At 44.5% G+C, this 27,364-nt stretch overlaps 1 protein-coding gene across 6 annotated transcripts; it reads left to right on the top strand.

The window, feature by feature from the left end:
* Positions 1-391: 391 nt before the first annotated feature.
* Positions 392-26,176, top strand: LCMT2 (leucine carboxyl methyltransferase 2). 6 transcript variants are annotated; one of them, XM_056329135.1, is made up of 14 exons: positions 392-493; positions 756-883; positions 3,213-3,294; positions 3,628-3,808; positions 6,383-6,539; positions 6,965-7,154; positions 7,571-7,678; positions 9,692-9,782; positions 11,950-12,207; positions 13,121-13,351; positions 17,146-17,243; positions 22,728-22,915; positions 23,002-23,137; positions 25,880-26,176. In XM_056329135.1, the coding sequence occupies exons 1-14, from the start codon at positions 455-457 to the stop codon at positions 26,045-26,047; spliced, it is 2,055 nt and encodes a 684-aa protein (XP_056185110.1). In that variant the 5' UTR covers positions 392-454; the 3' UTR covers positions 26,048-26,176. The 6 variants fall into 6 exon arrangements, 4 of the variants coding, with proteins under 4 accessions (XP_056185110.1, XP_056185111.1, XP_056185112.1 ...); XM_056329136.1 differs by having other exon boundaries at positions 3,676-3,808; XM_056329137.1 differs by having other exon boundaries at positions 24,540-26,015.
* Positions 26,177-27,364: the final 1,188 nt, after the last annotated feature.

A 27,364-nucleotide genomic window follows, 5' to 3' on the forward strand; every position in this document is an offset into this window, starting at 1 on the left:
CCCGCACCTTGTCCCCGGGAGCTTCGCACCCTGCCGCGGCGAGCCCCGCACGTTGTCCCCAGGAGCTCCGCATCCTGACCCTGGCGCCCCGCACCCTGTCCCGGGGAGCTCCGCCCTTCTCCCCCCGCCCCTCCGCTTACCGCGCAGAGGCTGCCCGTTGCCGTGGCGACGTGCCCTGGGACCCCTCGCGCTCGCGGGTCCGCCGGGAGGGGGACGGCCAGGCCGGGCCGGGCCGCCGGGGCCCGGGATCCCACGCGCGGGCGGCCGGTCCAGGCCAGTCGCCCCGCGGAGCGGAACCGGCATTCGGAGGCGGGGCGGGGACGGGCGGCGGGCGGAGCGCGGCGGGCCCGCCAGGGGGCGCGCGCCACCGGCAGCTCCCCGCCCCCGACGCCCCGCGGGCGGGCGCCGCGTCACCGGCTGCGCCCGAGCGTCAGAGCGCGGCGCCGCGCGTACGATGGGCCGCGGGCGGCCGGGCGGCCCGTGCCCCGCTGCCGTGAGTGATCCCCGGGCGGGCCCCTCCGTAGGCGGGGTCCCGGCCCGGGTGGCGGGGCCTGGCCTGGCTTCGGGGGGCGCGGGGGGAGGTTGGGACGTGAACGGGGCTCGGCGGCGCCGGCGGGAACTGCCCTTCCCTGCGCTCGGAGCCCCCCTGGCGCCGCCTGGCCCCACCGTCCCGCCCCGGCGGGCCCGGGCGCTTCTCGGCCCGCGGTGTCGCCACGGCCTTGCGCCAGCGCCGTGTCCTCCTTGTCCCCCGGCAGGTGCAGGGCACCAGCGGCAGCAGCGCCCTCAGCAAGTGCTCGGCGGCGGCGCGGGGCTACATCCAGGACCGGTTCCTGCCCCTCCTGGTGGGGCGGCGGCGGCGGCGGCGGGCCCCGCTTGTCCACCGGTGAGGAGCGGGCGCGGCGCGGGGTGCCCGGCTGGCGGCTGCCGGGCCCCGGTGCGGGCGGCCCGCAGCCTCCCCTGCCAGCTGCGGAGGGGCTCCAGCGGCTCCCCAGGCTCCTGGCGCTTCGGTTGGAGGCACAACTCCATGAAATGCGTTTTTAGGACACGGTGACAGAGTGGCAACTTGCCGAGCACTGACTTTCAGTGATGTCACCTTTTTAGACAGTATAATTTTACATGGCTTACGGGCAAAAATTGAAAGCTTTGTCCTGAGTGAAATGTGTCACCGGACTGGTCCCTAATTCCAGTATTCAATGCTGCTGAAAACTGCTTGAGGTCTGAAAACTAACTTACCAAAAATCTTAGCACGTCAGTAGTTTTCTCATTAATTCTTGTGATAAATAACTTAGTCCCAAAATAGGATTACAATCAAAGTTTGCAATTTATTAAGCAAACAGGCAAGCAAACAGCGCTGGGTGCGCCAGGAGTCTCTGCTTCACCAAGATGCACTCCATACAAAATTTATTTTTGGTTTATATTTCCTAAACTAATACATATTCATAGCTATTTCTAAGAAAGGTTTGGTTTATGTAAATGGATCCTTGGAATAGGCGTGTACTTCATGGCACATGCTCTTTCTGTCTCTGAGGGTCTTCTTAACCCCTGTCTGGCGGTCGGTGGATGAAGTCAGCAGTCTTCCTCGGCTCACCCTTAGGATGACCCTAGATTTTACGCATGCGCCCTGTAAACTTCTCTTACTTAACACTGTGCTGTTAGCAGCTCAGCCTGCATATCAGGGTGTGTAACCAGATGTCCTTTGTAAGGTACAGGAACTAGGTATGTAGCCAGGTGTTCTTTGCAAGATACAGGAACTATATACATTGATCACTCTGTTTTTCTTAAGCGTGTGGTTATACAAGGGTATGTAAGACAGAAGGTTACATTTCATCGTGCGGTCCAAGCATTGTTCCATATCGACACGAATCAATTGAACACATTTCACAATTCTCAAGAACATTGTAATTTGGTAAGGTATTTGGTGGCTCAGGGTAACAATATTATCTTTTGAGTCAGTGGTATCTTACCAGTAGATCTCTGGAGCTTTGCAGGATACAGGCATGAATGTTTTAATGTGTATGTGTGGAGGGTTCTATGCTGATATGGTAGTGGAGTTTACTTAATACAAGACTAATAGTTTAATGCAATCAAATGGCTGCCCATTGCCAAAGGAGTTTCATTGTGAGGGGCGAAAAAAAAAGCAGTATTCGTGTGGAAGCTTGCAGGCCTATGGAAATGAGTGTTGCTCACCAGGAAGCTGAGCCTGTGTTGACTTGTTGCATGACATTGGCAAGCCAAACTAAATACTAAATTCATAGAGTTAAGTATTGCAGTTGTCAACACTGTCATAATGAGTTCTGGGACATCTTAGAAAAGCTAGTGAAATCTTTAGCCCTTTTGAGGTGTGGGGACGATAACATGCTTGTTAAAGGGGTTGATAGGAACTGGTAAGCCTGGTGGGGATGTGGTGAAACTAACTAAAAGACAGTGCCAAGGAAAAAGAGGTGCTAGTCGTGCTGGACTAGGCAAATGGTAAATGCTTTCCAGGAGTTAGACTTACTTAGTTCCATTCATTCAAAAACCAGAGAATTCAAAGTAATCTCTGCAAGGTGTATGACTAGGCATAATCAATACAGAATTTCATTATAATGTTTCGATAGTTTAAAATTTAAAATGTGGTTTAACGTTACTCTTAATTGAGTATAACATTGAGCAGACATTATCATGCTTCAGTTATAGATTTTTTTTCCCCTTTGCACTGAGTCTACTGATCACATGCTTTGAAAATCCTTCCCTGACTTTGCTTCTCTTCCTTTTTTGTTCCCCACTCACTGCATTTGCACACACTGTCATTCGTTTTGATATACCCAATAGCCCCTTCTAAGTAAAGGAGTTAATTTCATATTGTTATGGCATATGATTTGGGGCAGGAACTGGCACTGGCCACCCACATTGCAGAGGAGCATCCTGACTATATGGATTCATACTTTTTCACCCAGTGATGACTGATTTATGCAAAACGGAACAGGTCCAACTAGGATGACTGCATGTTTTCTCTGGGTTATCCGTAGTCTTGTTGGTTAGTACACTTACTGAATACAGGAGATCTGTATTTATTAACAAGCTCTAGATATGACGTCATCAGACATCTTGCGGTGCAGTTCTATCAATGTGGGGTTACTGGGTAGAGAAAAAAAGTTTTTTGAAATGCAGGGTGCCAGTGGTGGAGAAATAGGGTTCTTGGACAGTGATTACAACTGAATTTCTTTCCACAGGGGTTACTACATCCGTGCCCGTGCTGTAGATCACTGTGTTCAAGACTTTCTGCTGAAGACCCAGAGGTACCCTAGGACACAGGTACATTTTCTCTTTCTGGGTGTACTGGCAGTTTCCACTACATGTGTGAAAAGACTTTTTGGGATCTTGGCACAGCAGTAGCATACTAGTGCATCTGTTCGGATCCTTTCCCAGAAGAACTCAGAGAATTTGACTGGCACTACTGTGACTGTCCATTTGTCACTTTGTCAGAAATATCTGGGAGGGGGCAATACCTACACAAATTTCTTCTACCTCGTGCAGGGGATTGCCTGATTTTGTCACTATAGATGATGTTATTGAATATTTTTCACACCTAGATGCTCAGGATGCTGCTAGAGATGAGTATAACTTTTTCTGATACTTTCTCTGCAGATCCTGTCTTTAGGTGCTGGCTTTGACTCCTTATACTTCCGTTTGAAGGACGTAGGTCTTCTGCATCACACTGTGGTATACGAGGTGGATTTCCTGAACGTGGCATGCCAAAAAGCTGCTCTGATCAAAAGAACGAAAGAGTTGTCAGCACTGGTGGGAGATACCGGAGGGGAAGGATTAGGTATGGTATTTATGGAAGGTGTTCTGGATGCTAAATGTTTAGAAGAAGCAAACAGAACTTCAGCCTTTAGAAAGTGAGGTATAATGGTAGAGGAACTACAAAGTTGTAGACAAAAAGCATGGTTTTGCTGAAAATTTTTGGCACAAACAGATAATTTGTAAGCATTGGGAGGTGAAAAGAAGACATGTAGGTGCTGGAATGGATTTGTCAGGAATGGATTATATCAAACCAAGTTCAGTTTCTTTCAGTTACAGTTTCTCAAGTACTGCATCTGGCTTTGGGATCTTTAATACAAAGGCAGTGGCATGTCCAGTGAGAGGTCACAAGAACGATAAAGTGGTGGAGCACATGACATACGAGGGCAGGCTGAGAGAACTGGGTTTGTTCAGCCTTAGGAACTGAGGTGAGGCTTACTGCAGTCTTCAGCTGTCTAACAGGAGAGGAGAAAAAAGGTGGAGCCAGACTTTTCTTGGAGGCACAAAGCAAACAGTCAAGGGGCAATTGTTGCAAGTTGTAGCAAAGGAAATTTCAGTAATGTGTAATGAAAATGTTTGTTTCTTGGGTTTTTTTCTGCCACATGAGTAGTAAAAAATGGGAACAGATTGCCCAGAAAGGCGGTAGAATCTCCAGCTTTGGACATAGTTAGAGCTTGACTGGACAAAGCCTCCAGCAGCCTGATACAGGTAACTGCTGTGAGCAGGGAGTTGGACTAGATGACCTTCAAAGGCCCCTTTCAACCTAAATTATACTGTGATTTATGGCCTTTATGGGTAGGAGAAAAGGTATGACTCTTGGGTGTATGGAATGTAATAAAACATCAGTTGTTATGTTACCTGCCTTTTTTTTTTCTTTTCACTCTCCAAGGCAGGAGAAAAATGAGCCTTATGAAACTACCATAGAATGTAAGTAAAGCTGAAAGGATTATTATGCCAGCTAAATACTAAGGGGCAATTCAGTGGAAGAATGGAGGAATGTAAAGTATGGGGTTCGCCAGAGATTTCTCTTGCATCTGATTTCCTTCAAGGTTTCCGTTAATGTTCTAGATGATATGCTGTAGTAGGTGAAAATGTAATAAACCAGCAAGAAACAGGGAGAGCTGAATATGGTGGATGAGAGTAGGATTTTGACAAAGTACATGAATGGTCTGGAAAATCTGGAATGAGATACAGTAGGGACAGTAATGAAATACAGTAGGCTGCTATGCTTAGACTGTAATGGTTAGTTTAAATACAGATGGAAGACAGCTACAGAGACAGGTGCAGAGCACAAGTCCCTGGCTGCCATGAACATCTGAGTAAGTCTTTGTGAGTAGCTCTTCCATGAGCTTGCTCAGTTTCGTCCTGAATCCATTCTTGTTTTTGTGGTTGGTTTTGAATCCATTCACTGGCAGCATCCTGTAGCAAAGAATTGTGTCCATACCAATAATCTTCAACTACTTCAGCTGAAAGGTAGGTGTCAAAAGAGTTGGGAATATCCTATTTTCTGTGCCCAGAGGGCAGGAAGCGATGTGTAGATCAGTTAGTTTTCAGAAGAAGTTAATAGGGAACATGGAGATGGGCTTCTAGAGAAGGCTGTTTTGCCTCCAGTAATGAATGCCTTTGAGAAGTGTAATTAACAGTTCTCAGGACAGGTGTAGTTGTTGGATTGCACTGGTACAGAGACATAGAGTAGGTAATTTCTAAAGGTACTTTACAGTTTGTTTCTGATTTGGTTTTGGTTGAAACAGCTTAACAAGCTATAGCTTACGGAGTACAGAGGTATGGTATTATAATCATAGAATCACAGAATGGCTTGGGTTGCAAGGGTCCTGAAAGACCCCCTGCCACGGTCAGGGACGTCCCCCACCAGCCCAGGCTGCTCCCAGCCCCGTCCAGCCTGGCCTTGAGCCCTGCCAGGGATGGGGCACCCACAGCTGCTCTGGGCAGCCTGGGCCAGCGCCTCGCCGCCCTCACGGGGAAGGGTTTCTTCCTTATATCTAATCTAAATCTAATGCTTACAAATCATAAATTGGAACTTATTTCTGAGAGCAGTGATCTGGAAGACTAGTATTGCAGGGAGCTAGCATGTGCTGGTTCAGGATTCAATGCAATTTTACAGAAATGAAATCTTTAAAAAACAAACCTCAAAAAACCCTTGAGAATTGTTTTATGGTTGTTAGGCAAACCATTCAAATTCTGTCAAAGCAATGGTACTTAGCTTAAACTGAAAGGTCTGTAAATGAGAGCCCTTCAGATTTGATTCTGAATTATAGTGGCTCTATAAAAATGTTCTTAAAGTAAATATGATAAAGTTTTGTTGTTATACTAAATGTGATAATTCTGTGAGACATCTATAGGTGAAATTTGCATTAAGAATAATGGAGTTTTCAATCTGCATTTAATGGATTGCTTCTTGACACTATCCCTTTATGGTTCATTTAGTGATGGGGATTTTCTTGTACATGTCCCAGAGAAATTGAGTTGATGGGCACAGGCTTGTGAGCGATTGCCTGTGGGGCTGATATTCCTGTTTGTCCCCTTTGGTCTCAGTATTGTATCAGCACTGTAGTGAGGCTGGATATTTTTTGTCTCCCAGGAGTCATTACCTTTTCTGGAGAGGATTATAAATTACTGGGAGTGGATTTATCAGAGCTGTCTGAGCTGGAGAGAGCCCTGGAGGAAGCAGGACTGGACAAGGAAATTCCCACCCTCTTCATAGCAGAGGTGGTGCTCACCTACATGGAAAACAGCAGGTCAGTTGAGTTATCTGCTGTTAACTAGGTGGTAAAATGAAAAGAACAAGCTTCTTTTTATGTACGCCACTCATGGCTGGGAGACCTGCTGTCTTGTAACTAAAGCTTCAGCAATTCTGTGGAAGTCCCAAACAGCTCCTTACATCATAATTGTGATGGGATAATTTGTGTCCGTGACATCCTAAAAGGGAGGAAAAATAAGAAGAAAAACCTTGAACAAGTGATTTTGAGGTTTTTGTTCTGCTCATCCCCTGAATTCTCTGCACAGATGGGAGAGGAGAGGTTCATAAGTTCCCGGCACAGGATTCTCTTTGGTATATTACCTGTGTCAGGATGCCTTAGTAGCATGCTTTATAGTGTTGCAGGAAGATAGATTTTGTCTGCCCCTCAGTGATTTAATTCCTTGTACACGATCTGCCTGACAGGTCAGATGCCTTGATTCAGTGGGCAGCAGAGCATTTCTCTCAGGCATGCTTTCTGCTGTATGAGCAGATGCACCCAGAGGACCCTTTTGGACGTGTCATGCAGCAGCATTTTAGCCAGCTGAACTCTACACTTCATTCTTTGTCAAAGCACCCTGATTGTGAGGCACAGCGGAGGCGCTTTTTGGAAAAGGTAAGTACCTGCAGCTCTAAGGAACACATGAAGTGTGTCTTATCTGGGAAAGATTGTAGCATTAAATAATTTTGGAAGTCATCAGATGTGTCAGTTATGGGTTGAAGAAGACAGGGACACTGCCTTCTGTAGTAGCATGACTAGTCATTTGAAGGTCTTTCCAACCAACTTGCAGTCTACTTTCTGGTATGGCATTAAGGCAAGATGGATTCCTCTGAGGCTTTTGATACAAAAAAATTTAAGTTCTTAGGAGCTTTACAGGTAAGAGATCTATTCTCACTAGACTCTAGGCTGCTGTTGTTCCAGCTAGAGAGTCTTAAAGGCCCATGCGGATGTTTAATTTAGGGTCTTCATTTTCTTGTGAGAAGTGAGTTTATCCTTCCAGAGCTAATAATTTTGAGGGATTTCTCTTTTAGGGTTGGACTGAGTGCAGTGTCATGGATATGAATACGTTTTTCACCTGTTGTACTCCAGAAGATGAGCAGCAAAGATTGCAGGCTCTGGAGCCTTTTGATGAATATGAGGTAACCCTTCTTTATTCTGAACACCAATGACCTGGTGTTGATATGATGAGGTGTCTGCAACTTCTTATGGTCATAGTTCTGTACAAGAGTTGCTGAAGCATAGGTGTTCATGGAGGCAGAAAGGATGTTGAATCAGGCAGTTCACGCAGAGCCCGCAGGAAGCTCCACTTGACGCTGGGTCAGGTAGCACTGGAAGCAGACTCTTGCTTGTTCCTTCCCCAGTGAGCGGTCTCTTAGGGAGACAGCCTTAGCATAGCAAACTAGCTGGTGGTATAAAAGGTGCTGTTGATGCTAAAAGTTTGCATGGGTTCAAGGGGCAATTATTTTAATGAAAGAGAAGTGTATTGAGGATTACTGAATAATATAAAAATAAACCTGTTGTGAGTTTCCTGACTGCAAATGGTTGGGAGCCTTCCTGGGGGAAGTAGTTGTACTTGTCCTGCTCTTCTGTGTTTCTGTAGGCTATTACTGTTTGTCATTGTTGGACTCAGGTTACTAGTTTCAGATGTTTTTTTGGTCTGATGTTGTGCAGCCATTTCTATATTAATGACTGAAATTTAACTATGACTCTATTCTTTGCCGTTTTTGTGTTAACTGCTAGCGAAGTCTGCAACTATTTCAAGTGTAGAAGAGAAGTCAAAGATACTGAGTAACTTCAAGATAAAGATCCTGTAGGGCACTTACTAGAAGTTTCCCTTTCAATTTTGTGATTCTCTGTTTATAATTCTCTCTAGAAATCGAACAGTATGAAAACCAAGTTAGCATGCTTGCATTTATTTTTCCAACATGGAGGATCTGCTCTACTACATTAATGCAAAATTGATCACTGAAAGATGCTGGCAGATTTGCAAAGTGGTGTAGAAATGCCTGCAAGAATTACTGTAGATCAAGACAATTGCTCATACAGTGAGAAAGAAAAGACATTTTATCATTTTTTTATAGAGGAGGTTTACACATACGCAAGTCCGAGCTGAAAAATGTGCACAGGAGTAAGATATGTGGTAACAGAGAGCTCTACAATTAGCCTGTGAGGTAAAGTAAGGTCCAGGTCTTACTATAAACAAGCTTTATCGAATTAGGTAAGAAATGTAAAATATACACTTAGTGCTGAGGACAATTAATTTTTAGAATAATTTGCCTAGGGGTAAATAGTGGATTCTTCAATTCTTCAGTATTTACATTAGTTTTTGGATATCACTTTTCAAAAGATGCTTTTTACTTTGGTAGGTGTTTGGGCAGTGATGCTAATATTGTGGTTTCTTGTGCCTTTTAAATTCATATTTATGCCTTCTAGTCACATAGTTGGCTGAATATATCCCACCCCATGGGAATGAACATACTAAATTCCCTGATGTCCGTAAAAGCCGGGGTGGACCCTAGTGTTGCTCCTGACTACCTGTGCAATCCTCTTGCTTGTGCTTCTGCCTCTGAATGATTCCAAGGCCAGACTGGAAATCGTATTTATGTATCATTGGCCAGCTGAGACCATATTGCACCTTTGAACATTTGCAATTTCTTTGGGATCACTTCTGTTCCGTGACCTTTAGGAAACCTTAATCCCTCTGGTATACAGCCCTCACTCTTTTCTGTGATCTGAACTGGGAAGCATAAAGGGAAGCTGATTCCAAAAAAAGAAAAAAGTTCCTCATGCAACATGTAATTATTCTATGGAACTCCTTGCTGCAGCAGCTTACAGATGATAGAAGTTTATGTTAGAGTTCAAAGAGCAACTGAATAGATTCATGGATGGGAAATCCATCAAGGATTGTTCTGTACAAAGACTCAGCTTCTTGCTTAGAAAATCCCTGAGCTGTACATTTTTGAAGATTGAGGTGAGGAAGGTATTTACACACTTGCTCTTTCTCAGATTCAGCTTTAGTCTCCTGATTTTGGCCACCATTGGAAACCTAGGCTAGGTTTTGATCACCCTGACCGTTCTGAGGTCCTTACTATTGCTTTAAGATTTTGAGGAGGATTGTTTGTTTTTGTTTTTTTTCTTTGGGCTTGCTACAGGAATGGCATCTCAAATGTTCCCATTACTTTGTCTTGACTGCGTCAAAGGGGGTGGAACCTTCCTGGACACCATTGTTATCCAATATGACAGGTACATACTGACTGGTTTTCATAGTATTCTTTTATCTCATGCAGGCTTCACTGAGAGATTTTAGGAGACAGTAAAACCCTGGAAGGAACAGATGGGATGCTGCCATCTGAGTAGCTTTCTCCATCCTTCTAACAATGGTTCTGCTGTCCATAGTGAGGCCAGGGCCACCTCCTGACTCTAATGGTTCTGATCAGTTTCATTCTTGTAGTTTATTGAACCTTCCAGTCTGAACAGCTCTTCTTTCTGTTTACATGTGGGGCCTTCCAGTGCATGGCTGCAATGCCAGTCTACCATGATCCTCCTCCTATTTTTGGTATCCCACAGACTCTCCCTTTTCAGTTTATTCCTGCTTGCCTCTATACATGGTCCTCTGAGCCATTCTATCCTTCCAGCTTCCAAAAGGTTGTTATGTTTACTTACTGCACTATCAAAGTATCATCCAGCAGAGCATTCAGGAGCATGTCATGAAGTTTGTGCTTTGTTTTGTTATCCCCTGTGGGTGGAATTGCACATGTAGTATTTCTGTTTTTAAAATGTTTTTAAATCCGTACGTTGCTTTTTTTTAGGTGGGAGAAAAGTGGTACAGTTAGGGAAAAGCCAAGAGCAAGACTGTGTTTCTGTGATTAAAAGCACTTGGCAGCAGTAGCAATCTAAGAAATACCTGCTTTTGGCTGTTTGCTTCCTTTTTGAGGGTGGAAAGCAGAAGGTTATTTTTAAGCTGTTTCACATCACTAGTCTTGTTCACAGTATAGCACCACAAGTAGATCTGTCTGTAACTGAAAGTCAAAATCCATGTTCTAGAGAGCAGGAAAAGCAGCTGGAAGAGGATAAGGCAGGATGACGTTCGTTAACCTAACAAGGCCATTGTGTTGTGTCTTGATTCGATCTGAAAATGTGTAGTGAAATTGAAGCTAAATGGATGTGGGTGTGGTTAAATATATTGTGTGATTGTCACTAGTCCTTATATTAAAACCTTAAAAGCTCCTAAATGCGTAGGCTCTATCCTTAAGTTAAAAAAAATCTGGCATTTGCTTAACTGACATGAGTACAGTGAAGACACTTGATTCATTAGAGACAGGAATAGGGTCTTTCTGCTGTTGACTATTGTATTGAAAACTGATAGCAGGGGGTTTGAAAGTCTGGTAAAGTATCCATTCTTAGATATTTTTTTACTGGGAATGGCAAAAGGTATGTCTCAAATACCAGTATGTGCCCCCAACTATCCTATCAAATAGATCTGGGTCCCTCTTCAAGAGAGTTGCAAGTACTAACTAAGCCTTCTAAACAGAGCACAGTAAGTATATTTTCTGAAACGAAAACCCCCATCAGTCTTTAAAAAAATAATCTGTAGAAAGACATATAAGTCCAAGAAGATGTAATTTTTTATTTCATCAAACAATAGAAAGTCTTGTACTAAGCAGCATTCAGTAGACACAATTTTTCTGGGTATGGCGTACAAAAAAATAGACTGAGAGCTGCTTTTCCCGCACCTCATCATCTCTTACAACACAAGAGTAAGGCACTTGCTTAAAACAAAGAAGACACAAATTTGAAAGTCATTAAAACAATTTGTACAATTTTTGCTAGAGTCCTGTGTTTAAAGCTTGTTTCACACTAAGGGATGTAGTATTTAGAGAGAAGGTATCTAGATAACTGAAAATATTCTCTTATAGTAGGGCTGTTGGAATTAACAGAGATTATTCCTCATGCTTTAGAATTGTATTTCAGTGCTTTTTTGAAGGTAGGATCCAAATCTATCAAGAAACTTTGACATCCAGCTTCCGGGTCTTTGTCCTTTGCTATTCAACTAGCCAAATATTGTCTTCATCAGAAAGGTACTCCCTTTGAAGGTATTGCAGTGATTCCTCTCTTGCTACAGCAGTTTAGGATACTGCAGTCTCTTAATCTTACTTCCACCCCATTAAAGCAATCTCAGAACTGTGTCAGGAGTTGAGGGAGCAGTAAACAGAAGTAAAGCTGGCACAGTGGTAGTTCCAACCATTACAGCTTTATTTCTAGGGCATGTCAGGTTGTCTGTGTCCTCTGTCAAATTGCTTCACAATTTTTTTTTCTTGAAAAGCTGTACAGACTTGCTCAATCTCTCATTTAAAACGTAGTCCTTGATTCTTGTTTGTGCATAAGTTCTTTGATTCTCTTTGGCTTGCAGTTCCTCATCATGAGGGTCCTGTCAGGATGGCTGGGAGTATCACTGCAGCAGTGTGTGCAATGCACTCTGAAGTTTCTGGCCTGAGACGTTACGGTCACCACTCTGTTCTTATAAAACCCAATGTGGTTCTCACCACTGGAGGCTTTGGGGAGGAGGATGGACAGCACTGCCGTATGAGAAATTTTCATGTGCTAATTAAGCATGCAGGCTACTGGAAAGCTGGCTGCGTGAAAAAGAAAAACCCTGATAAAAAATGGGGTGAGTTCCCATACTGATGGCAAGTATGTGGAAGTAATTTTTGTGCTAACAATGAAATAACGTCTAGTGGAAAAGTGATGTCACAGCATGGTTATGCTGGCAAAGACATCTGAAGGTTCTGAATGCTAAGTGCCAGGTCCTGCACTTGGGTCATAACAACTCTGTGCAACACCACAGGCTTGCGGAAGAGTGGGTGGGAAGCTGCCCAGCACAGGAGGAGTGCTGGTCGACAGCTGGCTGGATGTGAGCCCCCAGTGTGCCCAGGTGGCCAAGTCAGCCAGCAGCATCCTGGCTCGTGTCAGCAGCAGCATGGCCAGCAGAGCCAGGGCAGTGCCTGTCCCCCTGTACTCGGCACTGGTGCGGCTGCACCTCGAGCCCTGGGGTCAGTTTTGGGCCCCTCACGGCCAGACAGACAGACATTGAGGTGCTGGAGCGTGTCCAGAGCCAGGCAGGGGGCTGGGGAAGGGTCTAGAGTACACGGCTTGTAAGGACTGGCTGAAGGAACTGGGGCTGTTTAGCCTGGAGAAGAGGAGGCTGAGGAGAGGCCTTGTCACTCCCTACGACTACCAGACAGGAGGCTGTAGGCAGGTGGGGGTTGGTCTCTTTTCCCAGGTAACAAGTGGTAGAATGAAAGGAAAGGGCCTCAGGTTGCACCGGGGAAGGTTTAGGTTGGATGTTAGGAAACATTCCCTGAAAGAGTTGTCAAGCACTGGAACAGGCTACCCAGGGAAGTGGCTGAGTCACCGTCCCTGGAGGTATTTAGAAAGCATGTAGACATGGTGCTTAGGGATATGGTTTAGTGATGCAGTTGGACTTGATATTAACGGTCATTTCCAACCTAAATGAATCAATGATCCTATACATTTCATGGGAGAAAGACCAGTGTGACCTGTGATGTTCTGTATCTCCACAGATGAGCGGTTGTACCATACTGTGTCGTGTCTCTCAAACAGCCTGGCCCTGGTAGTAGGAGGACGAACATCCCCAGCGAGTGCAGGCTTGGGAATGTTGTGGCTAAATTTCCCTGAAACCTATAATGCCTCTGACCTAGGTGATATTACAGTGGACCTTTTAAGTGTGCAGCCTGCTGCTGAACCAGCTGCTTTGCGTTGGAGACACAGTACAACTGAAGTAATGTTCAAAGGTAAAAAGCCTGGAAAGAGTGGAAATGGCTGAAGGTATGCAGAGGTATAGAAATTCCAGAATACATGGGGTAGTCCTGGCCAGAGAGTGAGGTCTAAAAGGCAAATTGTCATGATATAACCTTACTTTTTATGTAGTACAGGCTATGCAGTTAATGTTGGTGCATTGTATTCGTTTGAAACAATAGCTTTTTGCTGAACATTTCCGAAAGCATATGATCTTGATAGATTCATCACCACTTTAGAGAATCCAGTTACGTTTTGTAAAGGTTTTGTTCCCGTGGTGATTTTTTTCCCCTGGGCTTAAAAGAGTCAAGGCTTAAACTTCGTGTGAAAGTATTCTTATCATATCCACCCTGTTCTTGTTGTGCCTTTTTGTTTGTCAAGCCCAGAAGTATATCTGAGAGGCTTTGCTAAATCTGACAAAAGGGACAGACTGAGTAGTCTCAGCTGAGTTTCATGAACCGAGAAACTGAACTGCTTGATCCAATGATTTGGCAGGATTTCCATTATCTATGCCATTAATACATGGTCAATTCATTACAGAACCTATATGACAGATACCTTGTGATAATGACATTTATTATAGATGAGCTGCAATCTTGTTAGTTTTCCAGATGCAAGGCAGGAATCAAAAAATAGAAATGACTGTATAGTGCTGAAAAAAAGTTCATTAATGCATTTTTTAAAAGTGCTACGATACACACTTGCAACTGCAGTTTGATTGGCTCTGCTCTCACAAACATACCTACCACAAATGAAAAGACTCATTTCCAGCTGTTCCTGTTTAAGATGCAGGATGTGACCAGACAGGCCTACTGACCAGCAACCTGCTTACATGTCACTAGCCCTTTTTATCCTTTTATCCCTCTGTTTTCCTGTGTTCGTACCTCCACAAATCATTGATATCCATCCCTTTTCCTGCCTCTGATTTCTCTCTTGAGTACCCGGTAAGTCTTATGCAAACCCCAAAAACTCTTTCCCTGCATCATATAACATGTCCCATACCCCTGTAGGCAGTACCCACCTCCAGAGAGTTGCTCCTGTTTGCTCATTTTGATGAGTTTCACAGCTGGTAATGGGGCTGACAGTTCCCTTTGGACAGCTCTGGGAGGAGCTGGGACATATCGTCTGATTCTATAAGCATGTGAATTGGGGTTCTCTTGCCTGCACACCTGCTACTGCCTCTCTGTGCCTCCTCTTGTGTGTGAGAAAATGAGCCTTTTATGGCTTGATTGCTCTCCTGGAAGCAGCTGAGGCAGGATATTATTTGGGTTCTGCCACCTTGTTTTGCCTCTGTGCTCCTCTGACTGTGCAGGTGAGCTTTTTAGCATGTAACCTAGCACTGCAAGTGAGTGAGGCTTTGTATAAACAGATGCTTATAAGAAAAGCAAGGCAAATGTTAAGAATTCTTAGTGTTAAAATAATTGCTAGTAAAGGAACAAAAACCAGAATGGAGAATACTGTTCTGCCGTTATGTAAATCATAGAATTGCAGAATGGTTTGGGTTGGAAAGGGACCATAAAGACCATCCAGTTCCAACCCCCCCTGCCATGGCCAGGGACACCTTCCACTAGACCAGGTTGCTCAAATCCCCATCCAGCCAGGCCTTGAACAGTGCCAGGGATGGAGCAACCACAGCTTCTCGGGGCAACCTGCCCCAGTGTCTCGCCACCCTTATAGTAAAGAATTCCTTACTTACTCCAATGTAAATCTACCCTCTTTTAGTTTAAAACCATTACCCTTTGTCCTGTCACTACAGGCCGTGGTAAAAGTCTCTCCCACTCTTTCTTATAAGCCCCCTTTGAATACTGAAAGGCTGCAATAAGGTGTCATGGGAAAGCCTTCTTTTCTTCAGGCTAAATGACCTCAACTCTCAGCCTTTCTTCACAGGAGAGATGCTCCAGCCCTCTAAAAATTTTTGTGGCCTCCTCTGGACTCACTCTAAGATGTCCATGTCTGTCTTGTGCTGGAGACCCCAGAACTGGATGCAGTGCTCCAGGTGGGGTCTTACCTCCCTGGACCTGCTGGCCACACTTTTTTTTTGTGCAGCCCATGGTACAATTGGCTTTCTGGGCTAAAGGTGCACATGGCTGGCTCTTATTTAATTTTTAATCAAACGGTATCCCCAAGCCTTCCTTTGCAGGACTGCTCTCAATCTATGTATCCCACAGCCTGTATTGATACTGGCAGTTACCCTGGGCCATGTGCAGGACTTTCTCATGGCCCTGTTAAGCTTCATGAGATCCATATTGTCCTACTTCTTAAGCCTGCCAGTAGAAAAGAAATTAAAAGAGGCTTTGAGATTTCTTCTTGACACTTGAAATATGATAATTTCCTCTTTTGTATGCTACATTACCCAGTGGTAAGTAGAATTGAAACCTAGGGACATAATCTGTTCTGGAAGACTGGGTCTTGAGATCATTTATGGCTAAAGTTATTCATGCTTGATCACACCAGAAAGAAGTTTCAGAACTTCCTCTCTGAAGGATAATATTTTAATTTTGGAGCATTATGGAGCAGGATCCCTAGCTCTTTATCCAGGAGAAGTGCCTCAGAAGAAATGTTACTCTTCTAGTAGCAACTGGCAAATATTTAGTAGTTCTGAATAGGTCTAGAATCAAGCCCTGCAATGGCATGCTGAAGGTTTGTTTAGTAAAATATATTGACTGTACGGGGCAAAAACTTCAGCGCTTATTAGCAAGTCAGTGGTGTGTCCTAGTGGAATTCAGGGAGCGAAAGCTGTCCTTTCTTCAACTGTTCCATTCTCCACTAGCTGGCAGGGAGCTATTGAAGGGGAACACCAGGGGAATTGTTAAGCAGTCATTAGTCTAGTCTGGAGCATACTTTGAATTTGTGGAGCAGTGTTAATTAACACTGTAATGTAATCTAGAGTTCAGCCTTCCAGTCAAAATTTTATATCAAAGAAGCAACTGCTCAATGGGTAAATAAAATTTTATAAATGATACATCGGTTTTTGTTTTTGTCGGACTGTATTGCATCATTTTATTTTTGCCCTGATTTTGCTTTGTAGCTGAAGTGACCAACAATTGTGTTATTTACCCAGTCCATTACGAAGAAGTAAGCTGACAGTACATAGTGCAGTTAACACACATCCTTGACAGCTACCAAGAGTACTTTTGCACACTTTGTACTTCCTTTGTGAGGCTTCTCCAGATTAACTCCTACACACTTAAGTTACCATTATCTCCCTTTTGCAGGAACAAATACACGTTCTTGTTGCCTTATGAGGATTTATCTGTTTTCTTGGGATAAACAGATGTCATTGTGTTGCTATGATTTATGTATTTAGGGTTTTCTAGTTTTATTAGTTCTACAGGTGTAATCTTCCCATTGCCTAGTTTTCATTCCTTATGTCCATTAGGTATATTAAAAAACATGCTTTCTCCTTTTGGTTTTGAGACTATAGTGTATGATTTCCATTCAGACTTTACATATTCAGAAACTACATAATATAAGTGGGTGATGGGGGTCTTCTTAATGACCACAAACATGAAAAATGTTAATAAAAATATTTAGTCTTCCATGTGTCTTATAAAAGATCTAGATAGAAGAGTAATTCCTGTATCTTTGAAACAATTTCTTGCATTTATTGCTAAAGTCTGGAAATGTTTGTCGGATTGCGATGTCTTAATATAAATAGTATGTAAAACTACTGCCTGACTGCATTAATTTCTGTCTTTGGTCAGCTTTCCTTCTACACAAACGTAAATTTTTGCTTTTGTGACATACCAAATTCTAACTTCTCTTTTCACCTCCTTGTCTTTTTCCATAGGTGAGAAGTATCTGTTTCTGTATGGTGGCCGCTCTGCTATGGAGCCTGTGCTAGGTGATTGGTATTTCCTGCACACTCAAGAACTTTCCTGCACTGTGGTAAGAACTTAGGGAGGCCCTGGGGAGTAGAAGTTGCCTTCGCATCATAGGTGCATGCTGCTGTATTGGAAGCCCAACTAAATCACAGTGGTATTACCATACTCAAGTGGGTGGCACTGGCAGTACTGTCACACTCCACAGTGATTAGAGTTAGAGCTAATGTGTAAGCACCTTGCTCTTTAACAGAATACAGTCTTCACAGAATAGCTGAGATTTGAAGGGACATCTAGAGATCACCTAGTCCCTCCCCCTTGCTTAAAGCAGGTCTAACTAGAACAGGTTGCTCAGGATATTGTCCAGTTGGGTTCTGATTATCTTGGAAGATGGAAACTCCACAACCTCTTTGGGCAACCTATTCCAGTGCTTGACCACCTTCATAATAAAATGTGAGGAGTTTTTATCTTTAAGTGAATATTTTTGTATTTCAGTTTGTGCCCGTTGCCCTGTTGCTGGATACTACTGGGAACATTCTGTCTCTCTCTTCTTTCATTTCTCCCACTGGGCATTTATGCATGTTGATGAGATTTCCCCATGAGCATTCTCAGTCACCAAGGCAAGCGGCTCCAGTGCCGACACAGTCTGTTGTGGATGCTGTAGTGTGTGGTGCAGGGGAGGTTCCTGAACTGGGAAAACCTCAGGGGAGTGCAGAGATGGGGGCCAGGAGCAACTGCGGCCAAGCCCCCCACACCTCTAAAAGAAACCCCTGGGGAGCACTAGGACCAGGGCAGGCAGACAGGGCCTGGTGTGTCAGCCAGGGCGTGTCATGGCGGTTTGCATGGCAGGGTGCTGTAACTTGGCTGGCTCGAACAGGGAGCCGTGGTACCTGTCTGGTAGAAGGCTATGTCTGCAGCTGACACGGCTTCCCAGGCAGAGCTTCCATGGGAACATGCTGCTACCCAGCCGTCAGGCTGCAGGGTGTGCCCCACTGTGGTACCAGTCTACTGGAATCCTACCTTCCCTGGGACAAACCTGTCAGGCAGACAAGACACGTGATATGGAGGATTCCCTGTCCCCTCTGCCCAGCAGATTTAAGGGACAGAGGAGAACAAGTCTCTTAAACCAGTGGTGGGCTCTGGGACCTCCAGAGCCTACTGTTGGAAGACCATGACTGGAAGAATGATGAACTCCCAGCTGACTCTGAATTTGTTCCAAGACTTGCTGCCTCAGCTGAATGCGCGTACATCTATGAGGCCAATGGGATTCATACGAGGGTACTGAAAGAGCTGGGTAAAGATATCACAGGACCTCTTTCCATTATTTTTCAACAGTCTTCAGTCTAGAGAGGTCCCAGTCGACTGGAAGCTGGTGAATGTCCCAATTTTCAAGAAGGATAAGAAGGAAGACCCTAGTAATTACAGGCTTGACAGTCTCACTTCATTGTCTAGTAAAATTATGGAGAAGGTTTTTCTGGGAGTTATTGAAAAACATGAGAGACAGTGCAGTCATTGGTCATAGCCAGCATGGGCTCCCGAAGGGGAAAGCCCTGTTCAGGTAACATAATTTCCTTTTATGACAAGGTCACCCTTCTTGTTGATAAAGGGAAACCAGTAGGTGTGGGGTTTTTGGATTGTGGCAAGGCTTTTGATACTGTCTCTTGCAGTATCCTGGACAAAATGTCCAGCATACAGTTAGACAAGCCCATAATATGATGGGTGAACAACTGCCTGACAGGTCAGGCTGAAGGAGTTAGTAAATGGAGTTACGTCAGGCTGGCAGCCACTCACCAGTGGGGTTCCACTGGGCTCAAGTATAGGGCCAGTGCTCTTTAATGTTTTTATAAATGATCTGGATGCAAGAGTTGAATGTACATGAAGTAAGTTTGCTGATGATACCAAATTAGGAGGAGCTGTGGATTCCCTCAGGGACAGAGAGGCCTTACAGAGAGATCTGGATAGACTAGAGAGCTGGGCAATTGCTAGCCATATGAAATTTAACAAGAGTGAGTGCCAGATTCTGTACATAGGATGGAGTAATTCTGGTTATACATACAGACTGGGGGATGAGAGGCTGGAGGGCAGTCCCACCAAAAGAGATCTGGGGACTGGGTTGATTGAACGTGAGTCAGTGGTGTACCCTGACAGCTAAAAGGGCCAACTGTGTCAAGCACAGCATAGCTAGCTGGTCAGGAGGTGATTGTCCCACTCTACCCTGCACTGGTGCAGCCCCACCTTGAGTTCTGTGGGCAGTTTTGGGTGCCTTTATTTAAGAAGGACAAATTAGAGTGTGTCCAGAGGAGAGTGACCAAGATGGTGAAAGGTCTCGAGGGCAAGATTTATGAGGGGTGGCTGAGGTCACTCGGCCTGTTCTGCATCAAGAAGAGAAGACTGAGGAGTGCCCTTATTGCAGTCTTACAGCTTCCTCAGGGTAGGCAGTGGAGCAGAGAGGTGTTGACCAGTGACAGGACATGAGGAAACAGAATGAAGTTGCATCAGGGGAAGTTCAGACTGGACATCAGGAAAAGGCTCTTCACTGAGAGTGGCCAGTCACTGAAGCAGGCTTCCCAGGGAAGTAGTCACAGCACCAAGCCTGTCAGAGGTAAAGGAACATCTGGACAATGCTCTTAGTCATATGGTTTAGTTTTAGATACTCCTGTGAGGAGCAGGGAGTTGGCCTCAATGATTCTTATGGGTCCTTTCCAACTTGAGATACTCTCTGATTCTGTGGTTCTATGATTCTTTCCTTGAAGGCAACCAACATGGTGAAAGGCATGGAGTGCAAGACGTGGAGATGCATGCTCACATACATGCAAGGTTCAGGGAAAATACAAACACACAAGTCTGCCCTCCAGCAGCTGGCATCCAGACACATGAGTGCCGTAATCCGTGGTCTTATTCTAGCTGCTGATGCTGAGCTTCTCACTTGATTCAGTTGCCCCAGTCACCCAAGCAGTTGCCTCTGGGACATGCACAGGTCCTGTGACCTGTGATGGTCTTGTCTTCCACTCATGCCACAGGCCCAGGAGTGCTTGCATTCCCAGTTTGACTCGTTTGTCCCAAATTCACTCACACTGGCCCCTCCAGTAGCTGGCACTCTGGAGGCAAAGTCTTTGAGAGGCATGAAGATGCTCTCAGGATCTGTGGCCCCTCCAACTCCTGATGCTGAGGCTCTTGCTTGCTCTAGTTACTGGCACAAAAGGCCCAGGAGTGTTTTCCCCTGCTGCTCTGACTCCCGTTTTCTGGTTCCATATTCATTAATGCTTGTCTTTGCAGTTGCAGGCACCTAGTCCATGCATCATTTGCCTGGGGTAGTGTGATATTACACAGAAAGGTAGTTAAGAAAGGCTTTAATCAGTAAGATAGATTGATCAGGTGCAGAGCTCAGTCAGACAAGTGTACTGACCGGTGACTGTTTACATGCGACTGACCCCTTCTGTGCCCTTTTGTGTTTGTTTCCCCTCTGTTCCCCAACGATCCCCTTCTAAACGTTTCTTAGTAAGTTTTGTTTAGTCCCACAGGGCCCTTTCTTGAGTCTTCTGAATCCTCTTGTTCCTCACTTCCACCTTCTTATCGGTTTCAAAGTTCAGGTTGACCCTCCTCAAGCTGTGCCTGGAGTTTCTTAATGGCCCATGAATTAGTGATGGGAGACTTTTGATCTTTGGTATTGTCTCTGTTGTCCCTTGTCTGTCAGGTTTGTGTCTCTGGTTTTGTTTTATCAATTCCCCCTTTACTTATTCCATTTTTGATTGAAAGTGACTGTGATCCAGTAAACTTAATGAAACAGGTGCTCACCCTCCACATATGCTTTGAACTTCTACAGTGTAGAAGCCAAATCAACTGTATCTCAGGTCCTCAAAAATACAGAAACTGATAGTAACAGATTATAAATATCTGGAAGATAATTGGGAGATAAGTGACCACCAAGAAGAGTTCAAGAAGTGATTTGTTTAACATTATTTGCATTTCTGTGGCATGGCAGTAGATTTTTTTTCTGAAGAATGCATATGTATCAAGACTTTAGTAGGACTTCACCTTGTGTGACACATTCATAACATACTAAGAAAACATGGTTTAAAGATGAGTATTGCAGGGCAGTGCAAAATTATTTGGAGGTCAGACTTTGAGAAAATTTAGAAATGACACTCCATGGAAATAGTGGTGTGTCCCACAGGATCAGTCCTGGGGTCCAATTATTAATGACAAAAATGATGAAGTGAAGAGTATTTGTATTTTATAGGTAGTTAACATCAGGCAGAGTAGTCTCAATAGTACCTTAGCGGACAAGATGAAAACTCAAAATTACTTTGACATGGAGGAAGTACTTCTGGAAAAACAAATTGCAGGTTATTAAAGATAGACTAAGTTTTAAAAATACTGCATAGCAGAACTATGTGTAATTACAGGGGATCACAGGCTAAATAAGAGTAAGCAGGGTCATGCTGTTGTGGAGGGCCTAAACAGTGTGTTCAGGTATGTAACCAGTAATGTTATCTCTAAGACACATGAATCGGTCCTTCTGTTCTCTTCAGTGCTCTTAATCTCAGCAGGACCCTTGTAGAATACTCGGAGCTGATTCCAGAGAAAAAGGGATGGACGGGGTATATACTATATACAGCTCTATAGAGGTATGCAAGAGAATGACCAGACCACATACCCTTACAGCGGAAGATTTTGAAGGACTTGTGGCTATTGAGCCTGGAGAAGTTTCAAGATAGAAAGAAGTGTTCAAATATGTAAAATAAAACTACAGAGAGGACAAATTGTTCTCCATTTTTACCTTGAACAGTACAGGAAATCTAGAAAGGGCAACTTCAACAGGACACTGAGAGAAGCTGTTAATTATGAAGATTGTAAAGTGCTGCAGTAGACTGCCTAAAGAGATGAAAAGTCGCTGCAACTTTCAGGAATTTTAATAACCATCTCTCCAGAGGATAATAGCTATAGTTCCATCCATTTGCTTTAGGAGAAAGGAATGGACCAGATGGCCTCCAAAATTTTCTTCACAGCTTTTTTGATATGATATTCTTCAAATCCCTCATCTTACATTTTTTCATTTAGTGCAAGCACTAAAGGTTTGCTTTCTGCACATTAGTACTGCAGTTCAGCATTTGACCTTGCTCTGTGGCTTGAGCACTTTGCTGGTCACTGCATTAGTCCCTGTGTTTGTAAACTTGTGGTTCTCAGGTGCATGTCTTGAACAGAAAGCAGCATGTAAGAATGCACATAAAGTTGCCTCTAATAAATGTGCAGAAATAAAACCCTCTCAAGACTGAATGGTACTAAATACACTGAGGGCCAGAGACATATCGGAGATAGTCTAAATGGAAACACTTCTACTCAGCAGTCCCTAGGGGAATGTGTGTTGGTTGGGTTTTTTGAATTGTTCCCTATCGTGGTTACCCTGTTCCCCTCCAGCAACTGTTCCTATCCTATGGCAGGAAGGACTGTTACATCCCACAGGACATGCAACAGCAAGAGATTTAAGAGCCTTGACATGAAGGAGACGTTTAGCTTGCCCAACTTGACCCTTGGACTTACGTTTTCCTAGATTCCTGTTGAGGGTCCAGTACCAGAAAGCCGTCACTCTCACAGTGCCTGCAGCTGGAAGGGAGGAGTGCTAATTGCAGGAGGTCTGGGAGCAGCTGAGCAGCCCTTAGGTTCAGTTTTCTTTCTGAGGGAGCTTGAACATGGCTTTCAGTGGCAGACAGTAGAGACGCACCCTTCTCTCATCCCAAGGTAAGTAGAAGGCATTCAGCAGTGAATCTTCAGCCTGTATCTACCTACCTCTCTGACTAATGGAGTTTCTCATTTTGAACTCACAGGTATTCACATACTGCACATGTGCATGATGGAAAACTTCTGCTTGTTGGTGGAGTGTGGTTTCACTCATCCTCTGTGCCAGGCATCACTGTTCTTGACTTAATGACTGGTCTCTGCTTGGACTATACGATTAATGTGGTAAGCACTGAAATTTTTCTTTCAGGGTAAACAGTGTAGTGTGAAGGAATGTTAACTGTAGGGGTATTCCCTGAAACAGAGTAGGGAATGCAAAACAGGCAAATCTGTGAGTGGAATAAACATTCCTTGTTTGAGGTGGAATCTAATTTTGAAGTGCTCTTACCAACCCAGAGTACAGAGCAGTGTTAAGAGAGGGAGAGTCTGAGTGTGCAGAAGACTGGAGGGCACAGAGCTGCTCTGTTCCAAACAGGGGGAGCAGAACTGAGATAGGCACAAGCCCAGTAATTTCAGGGTGCCTATGGAAGAAGAGAACAGATCAAACCAGAGCCTAAGTTAGTCTTCATGGAGGTCTGTGGTATAATTTCATTAAAAACTTCATGGTGGAAATGGCTATGTGCTATAGCTGCTTCCTGAAGTATAAGAAGAAAATTGCATGGATATAGTGGAAAGTGCACTTAAACACAAGAAAACCTCTTACTGTAAAGGTGATTGAACTCTGAACAGATTCAGAGAGGCTGTCGTTCCCCGTCATCGTTGAAGATACTCAAAACCTGACTGGGCAAGGTACTAAGCAACCTGCTGTAGTTGAGCCTGCTTTGAACAGGGGTGGTTGGAATAGGTGATACCCAGATGTCCCTTCCAACCTCATCTATTCTGTGATTTTGTTCTGTGATTCAGTGAAGAACAATCATACAGGTGATGTCACATACCAGGATTTTGGCATACTCTGAGCAAAACTTAGTCTAAATCTGTGAGTAGCCCTCACCTGTGATAATGCCCCCTGGAGTACAATGAAAACATGGACCTGTTGGAGTGGGCCCAGAGGAGCGCCGCAAAAATCATCAGAGGCTTGGAGCACCTCTCCAGTGATGACAGGCTGAGAGAGAGTTGGGGTTGTTCAGCCTGGAGAAGAGAAGGCCCCAGGGAGGCTTTATTGTGGTCTTTCAGTACTTAAAGGGGGCTTATAAGAAAGATGGGGATGGACTTTTTGATAGGGTCTGTAGCAGCAGGACAAGGGGGAATGGTTTGAAACTAAAGGAGAGTAGCTTCAGACTAGATACAAGGAGGAATTTTTTTACAATGAGGGTGGTGAAACACTGGCACAGGTTGCCCAGAGAGAGGTGGTCAATGCCCCATCCCTGGAAACATTTGAGGTCAGGCTAGGCAGGGCTCTGAGCAACCTGATGTAGTTGAAGATGTCCCTGCTCATTGCAGGGACACTGGACTAGATGACCTTTAAATGTCCCTTCCAATGCAAACCATTCTATGAGAAAACTTCTGTTGCTTGACAAGTTTTTATTTATCTTTTACTTAAAGAAACACATTTCTTTTAGGTATCTGTACATATGGTTCCTGTCCTTGGTGAAACTAGAATTTGTGACAGGTCTGTTTTTTATAATAGGCAGCATGTGTGCATCTGGCTGACCTTGCAGCATTTTCCTGAGGGCATAAAGCATGAAGTATGCTTGAATGTAATTGAGTTTTTTCTTACTCTGTAGTAGAAGTTATAAGTGGCCTAATATCCTTTAGATAATATAGGCTATCCTTGTTGGATAGTGCTGAGAATGGATACTGTGATAATAAAGTTGCATCTGAAAGAACAGAACTTCTTTGTTGACATTGAGTAAGTGGATGCAGGTGAATTGGTAGCTGCCTTTGCTTATGAGCTGTTTGCTTGGACTTAGGTGAAACTCTGTAGGCTTTTGGAACTACCAGTACTGTGCTAAAATACTGATAGTACTGTACAGTATATGTGATTGGTCCCAAGTTTTGAAAGACTGGGATTGTCAGTGATTTTCTGTGCAGTACTGGATACAGCATTGATACATGCATTAGAAGGTGACAGCACCAAAACCATTGGCTGGCAGCTTTCTCTGTGCTTGAAAAAGCCATGGAACAGTCACCATGGGCAGATACATATCTCTTAATCGTTAACCTTTCTTCAAGAATATAGATGAAGGTGCTGTCATGAAAATTGCCTTCTGTCTGGAATTTTACAAGGGAAGCCTCTACAACATGTCCTCTTCAGGTTGCAGTGGCCCCTACAATATCTGAATTGCCAACACAGCAACTTTGTTACTGCTGCAGTCTGATACCTGCAACAAGTGTGTCTCCAAGGTTCGCTTTCCTGAGCTTTTGAATATTGGAAGTCATCATGAAAGAGCTTTTCTTCAGGTTGTCAGATATACAGGTTCTAAATCAGATGTTTCTTGGACCTCAGATGTGTAACTGTGTACTTTAGGCTGTCTCCTTTGTGGTGAAGGGGGCACAACTGTTCATTGCTTCCTCTGATATAAGAACTAGGAGACATTAGAAGAAGCTGGCAGGCAATACACTTCAAAAGAGTGCTTCGTGTGAAACATAGGTAAGCTCTAACTCCTTGCCATAGGACATGGATGCCAAAGTTTACATAGATTCAAAAGTGACAGGCTGTGTTCTTGGAAGAAAAAAAAATAAGGTTCAGGAAGTACATTCCCTCATTAAAAATCACTGAACTGCAAGTTACTGGGTGAGTAGAGTATACTACAAGAGTGTATCATGTTTTCCTTGTTCCTCTGTTCTCTAGCTATCTATTTCTACTCACATTTGTGGGTGGTATAGTGGACTAAATGGTCCTAGGTGGGACCCAGTGTGGCTGTTCTTAACTTTCTAATGAAGGTACCATATGAAGTATCTCTGCAGCATTATGAGGTACCCACATGTTGAAGTCCTGTACATTCAAAATCTCCTTTGCTTTCTTAGGAGCAGCTGGAGTGGCCATTAATGCTACATAATCATAGTAGTGTCTTTCTGCCAGATGAGAAGGAGTTGTTGCTTATTGGTGGTGGTGGGAACTGCTTCTCCTTTGGGACACACCTGAACCCAGAGCCTGTGTCTTTGAGCCTCAGCAACATCCTGATCAGCCACTGACTGGGACCAAACAGGACTGAAACAATGCTGCTGCACTGTGGTGAGACAGCTATTCACCCGTAGGTCCAAGAGCAACAAAATATTTCTGCAAAGATTTTCTATCCAGAATGCATTGGGGGGGGGGGGGGGGGGGGGGGGGGGGGGGGGGCAGATATTAAGAGGGACAGTTACAAGTGGTTGCGTATCTTACCAGTCTTTTTTTTTTTACTGCTCTTTGTGTTGCTGTAAATAAAAGTATCTTCAAAAGTAGCTCTGTGGTGGTAGTGGTAGTCCTTAGAGGAGAAGTGAGGAACAGTGCTGTGTTCAAAAGGGACATGACTTTGCACAATCATTGGAAATGCTCAGTCAAGCAATTAAATAAGTGAAAGGAAGTGTATCTTGGGTCATAGTTGTGGTTTAACCCCAGCTGGCAACCCAGCCCCACGCAGCCGCTTGCTCTCTCCCCCTGACCCAGAGGGATGGGGAGGAGGATCAGAAAGGAATGTAAAACTCAAGGGTTGAGATAAGAACAATTTAATAGGTAAAGCAAAAGCCGCGCACACAAGCAAAGCAAAGCAAGGAATTCGTTCGCCGCTTCCCATGGGCAGGCAGGGGCTCAGCCATCCCCAGGGCAGCAGGGCTCCGTCACGCCTAACGAGTACTCGGGAAGACAAACGCCATAATGCCAAATGCCCTGTCCCCCCACCTTCTTCTTCCCCCAGTTTATATACTCAGCATGATGTCATATGGTATGGAACATCCCTTTGGCTAGTTTGGGTCACCTGTCCTGGCTGTGCCCCCTCCCATCCCCTCCAGCTCTCTCACTGAGAAACTGAAAAGTCCATGGCTTAGTATAAACATTGTCACTTCCTGGCATTACAAAGGCAGGGACCTGTGTCTCTTTGTCCCTTCCGAGGTGTGTCCTCCCGAAAAGCTTGCAATGTTATAAGCCTGTAACTTCAATAGCTGAGACAGCAGAAGGGAAAAGGTGTGCTCCTTGCCTTTCTTCTGCTTGGTTTTTGAACAAGGGAAGGGAGCAGGACTGTTGCCCTGCAGCTTGTCACTCCAGTAAGACACTCCTTAATTCTCAGAAGCCCAGCAGAAGGGCTTAATGGATGGCTTTGGAAAAGCACCAAAGGAGCAGACGGCAGGCTGCCTTACCCTTCCTGTGCAGTAGTCTGCCGGCCCCAGTTTTACAGTCTTGTCTCCTCCAAGGTTAGTTCAGATTCCCTGGAAGCTCTGGTTTTGTAAGCATCCAATTCTATCTTTGGGAATGCAGCAGGGCCTGGAGTCAGTAAGAGTCAGGATAGTTGCTGGGCAAAAATGGCAGGGATCTGT

Source organism: Falco biarmicus, chromosome 2 (genome assembly GCF_023638135.1).
Source record: "Falco biarmicus isolate bFalBia1 chromosome 2, bFalBia1.pri, whole genome shotgun sequence".
NCBI classification, from domain to species: domain Eukaryota; kingdom Metazoa; phylum Chordata; class Aves; order Falconiformes; family Falconidae; genus Falco; species Falco biarmicus.